Source organism: Coloeus monedula (assembly GCF_965178545.1).
Source record: "Coloeus monedula genome assembly, chromosome: 5".
NCBI lineage: Eukaryota > Metazoa > Chordata > Aves > Passeriformes > Corvidae > Coloeus > Coloeus monedula.
The window spans coordinates 17,348,853-17,355,341 of record NC_138785.1 but is presented as its reverse complement, the minus strand read 5'-3'; the positions used below and the strand labels follow the sequence as shown (position 1 = coordinate 17,355,341).

General features: G+C 39.4%; 1 protein-coding gene across 1 annotated transcript; it reads right to left on the bottom strand.

The window, feature by feature from the left end:
• Positions 1-458: 458 nt before the first annotated feature.
• LOC309573591 (uncharacterized protein) lies at positions 459-5,846 on the bottom strand. The gene is made up of 5 exons (XM_082282659.1): positions 5,734-5,846; positions 3,257-3,427; positions 2,407-2,430; positions 1,735-1,814; positions 459-1,099 (listed from the first exon to the last, which is right to left on the bottom strand). The coding sequence occupies exons 1-5, from the start codon at positions 5,777-5,779 to the stop codon at positions 1,019-1,021; spliced, it is 402 nt and encodes a 133-aa protein (XP_082138785.1). The 5' UTR covers positions 5,780-5,846; the 3' UTR covers positions 459-1,018.
• Between the last annotated feature and the right edge of the window lie 643 nt (positions 5,847-6,489).

Sequence of the window (6,489 nt, the reverse complement as noted above, 5' to 3'; positions counted from 1 at the left end):
GCAAATTTACAGCTCTCAGGGTAGCTGCACTGCTGTGGGACTTACACACTGCATGCTTTTAAATATATTTATCTTCACAGATAAATACAAGCTGGGGACATACTACTGGTCTTGCCCTACAGACCAGGAGCTCAGTCTCAGGAATAAATGTCACTTGTCAAAGCTCACACAAGAGTATTCTGATGGAGTCATCTCAGAAAATCCCCTTACCTCTCTGCTCCTCTTGTCTGTACCATGTTCTGGCAGGGCAGCCCTTTGTGTGTCTGTACATCTCCTGGGCCCCAGATTCCCAAGCTCCTGCACAGCCAAAGCCCCAGAGCACTCCCTGGCTGCTGAGAGCACCTGGCACCAGTTAGTGCTACTCAGTCATGGGAAGAAATAGTGGAAGAGTGGCACTTAATTATTATTAAACCGATTTTAAATTTAAGAATCAGTTAAGACTGGAAACCTGAATTTTATTGGATGATACTGTCATTCTTCCACTACTTCTTCCCCTGAGCAGCACAAGGAGCAAGCAAAGATTTGCAATGGTCATCTTTGATCATGAGTGGGTGGGTGTACCAACTGTGTAATTTTAAATTAAGTGTAAATGAAAACAATCACAATAGCTAGCCTAGTAAATGAACCAATGCCTAGGAAACTCCCAGGCACTGGAATAGCACTGTTTATGCTGGTAAACTAATTGTGGCCCAAGCCAGATTTTGGTCGAGAAAACTTTCCAGGAGCCATTTCCAAAAGGTAGTTCACAGGTATACAAGCACAAACAGTGGCCATTCCAGCTAGTCTCAACGGTGGTGGTGTTTCTGTGCAGGGGTAATTTATTAGAAAATAGTTTAAGTGTGGCATTTTCCCTAAAGAGGACATTTATAACTTCAAGAATGTAACTATTTTGCAGATGCAGCTCTTTTGAGAGTGCTGTTTAACTATCTGCAATGGAGAGGGCTTTTCTTTCCTCCCAGAGGGTCACACAGCAGCTCTCCTGCTGTCACTGCACTGCTCTCTCAAAAGGCCACTCCTGTTAGTTCTCAGGCACCGGGAGGGCTCTTAAGGACGCTCCAGCCTCACCGTAGGGGATAGGATTGATTACAACTGAACCCTCCTGTGAAAGAAACACAAATACATTATTATGGCTGCAGCGTGCACCTGAGCTACACAAATGCAAAACCAATAATGTCAGTATAATATAAGTTCTCCCGATATTTTTCCTTATTATTAAATTGTTTCAGTAACAGACTATTTTTGCATATCTGTTTCTATAGTGTTACTGCATTTATTCTTATTACTACATAAGTTACCTAATATTTTAATTTTTATCAATATTAACTCATCACAGATAAGACTGTCTGTGACAAGTTATTATAGCATAAATCATGATAAATAATTACAGGATCTAAAGTAATTCAGACATAAAACTCACTTGAACACTTCAATTGTCATTGCTGATGCAGGATCTTTTATGAAAAAAACTGTAAACCAGAAACCATTCCTACAAAAATGTGAGCAGGTCCTATCCCAGAAGGGAGTTAAGCTGAGGTAAATTAAATTTTAGTTATAAGCTGCCTAACCTTAAGAATGCCATACAGTGGCAAAAACTCCCCTCCCAGTGGAAAAGCAACTACAGTGCAAACGAACATCAGAAGTCTGAGTGAAAAGTGGGAAGCTGAAACTTCATGTTCTATAACATACACAGATACAAACAGTAACAAATATCCAAAGAAAAAGACTTGGACTTACCTGTGATTTTTTCCATGCATACCAAAAAGCAGCAACTATAAGAACAAAAAGCAACACAAGGGCAATGCTGACTCCTGCCACTAGAAGAGCAAAAAGAAAGGTAACCATGACTCTAAGCCATTAAGACAAGATAAAAATTAATACCTATATTTTTGGTGGGTAATTATACAGCATAAAATAGTTATATGTGACACTAAAATATAGGTCTTGATTTTTCCTACAAACACAAATCTCATTCAGGTCTGGGTTTGTACAGAAATAAGCCATGTCACAGATCACTACAGTACTTTTTTTTTTGGCAGTGCAAATATGTGCTATAATTAATTTTTTTTTTTTTTGTGAGCAACAGTTACTGCTGATCACAAAATTAATATTTGTGTTGCAGATTTTGTTAAAAGGAAAAGGCCCAAATACTAATTATAGTAATAAGAAAGCAAATTACTATGGTTTAGTCTAGTAGAGTGATACCCTCATTAAACAAATCACCAGAGAAATACCATGACTTGCAATTAAGTAGTGTCTTAAATACTATTATATGAAAACAGAGTTTTTCAGCAAGTCCATATTTAGTTTTTGTACTCCATGACCACTTGCAGTAAAAGAAGTTAAAAATTCAAAACTTAGGTAAAGAAAAAAATCATTTAAATACATATCTTGAAGTTGTCAACCTACCTACTAGAGTTGGCAGACTTCTTCCTGCCGAAAGGGAAAAAATAAAAATTAGAAACTTGAGAAAACTGCACAGCCATGTGTAGTGAAGTTAAAGCTGCTTTCCCTACCTCAGTATAAGACGCAGTGTAAGAGACTACAAGGGGAGGAAATAGGGAGGGCAGGTGAAATCCCTGACACTTCAGCTGCTAACACTGCCCTAGCAGCTGCTAGTGGAGACCACCACCACCACCACCCAAAGCCCCACAAATGCAGGATTTGAGAAAGCATTAGTGTTCTGAGCCTGCACGTACGAAGCTTCATGCAGCCTGCAGCTGTTGTGTTAAGAGAAGATGTGGGGCTTGAGAAAGCAGAAAGCCTCCAGAAAGCCCAGCGGGAGCAGGGTGGCATTTGAGACACACACAGAGGCATGTGCTGCACAGAGAGGTGTCACAGAAACAATCAAGACACTTCACAGGTCGGGGGGACCTTTTCTGCTGTTATCTTCCTCATTAGTTGTCTTCTCTTGGCACAGAATATGAAGCTACCCACTGATCATGGAAAGTGCCTGATTTTATATTAAATGATGCATTTCCTGCCCCTCTACAGAGAATTACTTAGGCTGTATTATTTGAGATGTCTGAAATATTCTTTGTGCTCCAGCTTCCACCTCTGTAGAAACAGGTGGAAACCTGTTTAAATCAATCACATGTTGCTGCTAAATTGGTTTGTGCTCACAATTCTTCTAAGGAGAGTCATTGTGTGGAAAACAACAGCAGAAAAGTGCAACAAGGCATTCACAAGACTCAGGTGTGCCCACTTGAGGGAAGAACTGACTCAGGACTTGAAGGAAGCAACAACTTAAAAAACAGACCTGGAACACGATCCTCTGGATCCTCTGTATCCTCTGTTTCTGGTGCAGAACTTGGTGAAGAACTTTGGTTACGTTTACCACCTACCCGAGGAGGTGATAAACCACCTGCTGTTTCTGTGTAGCCTACATGGTTTGGAGTTGTTGATGCATCCTGAGCGTTACAAAGATATCCTAAAATTTAAAAATTTCATTAAATTATTGCTGGAGTACATCATACCATGTACTCCTAAGGTTGTTTGATAATTTCAGTTATAATATTCAAATGCTCATAATTTGGACAATCTTGCCTGCTGTTTTACATTTGGAATGTTTCCCTTCATCCATTTTTTTTCATGAACATTTCAGTTGAAATTGTTAAGATATTTCTCAGAAAAAGTTTGGAAAAACTCCCCTCACTGCCATTTACTAAGCTTTGGGAAAAAAAAAAAATCACAGATATTATTCTCAGATACTGTTTCCTTGCTCTGGAGTAAGAAAATGAAATCCATAAGGGAACAGTAGCAGAGCTTTTACTAGATTTGGACACTCTGTGATAATTAGCAAACCCATTTTCATTTGTTTTGATGGGGGTTGATAGGATATGGCAGCTCAGTTCACCTGGGGCCTTTATTGATATATTCATCCTCATTCTCACTTTTCCTCTTTCCCTATATGCTTCTCAAATGGGAAGCAACCACATCGATGGAGATGATGACACTCATTTGCTTGCTTTAGTTAACAAATATAATTAACACCCTTTCTTTCACATTACTTCTCCATTTCTATTGCAAACTAATCAAAAAGAATTGGGGAGGGGTGAAAGATACTTTTCCTGAACTTTTTGTTAATGACAGGAAGAGAGAAAAACTATAACCTTTTATAAGTTATTGGAGCATTAAGGGGGTCCTTTTTACAGCCACAGTTGTGACATAAAAAAACAAACTAAAACAAAACCTCCTCTGTAGAAGCAGAAGCTCCAGGAAATTCCACATGGACTCTGAAACATCACAGGGCAGCAAAGCTGTGCCCTGGGAGATTCTTGGACACATAAGTTAAAAAAATTCAGCATCATCAAACAACTTATTTAATTCTGGTCTCCCCTGAGATTTGCTGTCTGCAAAGCTCCTCCTAGAATTATAACATCCCCTCTGGACATAACATCCATCCACAGTTTCTCTGGAAGAGAACAAACGTGTGCACCCAACAGTACTTATGGGCAGATGCTGCCTCTCTCTGAGAATGTGCAGCACTTGTTAGCAATGCATTAAGGTTACTCCAGGCTTAGGAGAGAAACTTGCTTTGTCACTTTGAAGCTTTCATAGGTCTCTGCCAAGCAGGGCACAGCTCAGCAGAGAGGGGTGGTATGCATATTTCCATGAACTCCTTAGAAGAGGGACAGCATAAATTCTCAGGCAGGCTTGTTTCAGACCACATGTACCTTCACGATAAGAAAGTCTATTAGCCAACCCCCTCCACCTCTTCCCACCTTCTTAAATTCTCCCTCTATTGCTTTAGAGGTGTAAAGAAGGAAGTGCTTTATGTCTTTGCACCAGACAAAGCCTATTTTCTTCTTTTTCACAAGCAAGAGTGTTCTGGTGGAAATGTATGAAACGGATAAAATTAGTCACAAATTCTAACAGACAAATATAAACCCCTTTCATTATTGCCTAATACTTTACTCAGATTATGTAAGGCCTCTCTAATGCAACATTCAGACACAAATTCTGAGTATCAAACGTAAACGCTTTCATTAGACAGAACTGATACAAGGGGTCCTGACAGTCCTTTGTACAAATGGTGAAGTTGGGAAGCTCATGAAACTTGCAGAGGGAGATCCCAGCCATTCTCACTTCTAATCAGCAAATCTACAAAGTCTTTGTAGGGCAGGTGGGAAAGCCTGATGCTTATTGTTAAAAGGCTCGAAATAATTAAATTCTTTTGTTTCCTTGCAGCATCACTGAGATACTGCCACTGTACCTGTAACCAGCAGTGCAGACAAATAAAAAGGGATGAGCTGTAGGTGTTGTCATTTCTCTAGTCTTATTGTTGATTGTTACGATATTGATCATAACCGATATTAACATTTATTTTTGTCATTCATTAATGAGTCTAAGATGACTAATATTGCAACAAGTCTTACCTTTTATACTGGCCATTTTGTCTTCCTGTACCTGCAGAGGATTTCTTAAAATACAACCTAAATAATTCTTGAAGATTTATTATTAGGAGTGCCACAGATAATTGCATGGCAGAATAACTGTGCTTTTTAAGCATTAGTTTACTGATTAAGCTTAATTTACTGATAGGGATGTAACTAAAGTAATCATTCATGTGGTACAATATGATAATGCACAGACAAAACACTTTCAGTGATTGTACTTACAGATCAAGACATGAATTAACACTTAGAATGTACTTAGGAATATTTTCAAGAAGTAATTACAAATATTGAAGAGGAAGTATTGGCTGAGAAAAAATATAAAGAAATGTTCACTCACCTGTAAACACCAGAATGAACATAGGCATTGCCTTAATCATCTTCATTTTTTGTTTTTGTGTCTGGAACAGGGCAAAAGCACCAGGGAAAAATCCCCAGGTCTCTGTCCCCACAGCAAAGAAACTGGGGGTGTTACCCGCAAAAGCCACAGACCTCAAAAGCCTGCCCCTGCTGCGCTTATCATTCTGCTGTGCTGCTTATTGGCTGAATCAGACTGGTTCCTGAGACAGCTGTTCCAAGGACTGGGATGCCAAATGGGCTGTGTGACTCCAGCAGTTCGGGATCTGCTGAAAAGAATTTTTTCACTTCACCAAGTGTGCAGGGAGCACAGGAATTATGAGACCAACAGGTGAACGGCAAGCCCCACTCATATGTAAAACAAATTCTAAATTGCTCATTCACCAAAATACTGCAGTTTTGATGAGGATATTCTCGTATGCCACACCTACAGAGAGACTGTGTAGGTCTCAAAGCTCTTGGTAAGTGTGGAAAATGCATCCAGATGGAAAAGCCTGGACACACAGAAGTGAAATGCCTATTGATCACAAAAGCCAAGCATTTTCTTTGGCACTGGTCACAGATACAGTCACAAATATTCACAAATATTTAGTGCACCATAAAGTGAAGCATTCAAAGCAAAACCAGTGCCAGCCTGTAAAGTGTAATGACTATTCACACACCTAGATATTTAGGATTATTTAAAGAAACAGTATTATGCCTTCCATAGCTGCTTCCCAAGTCCATCTCAAAATTGATG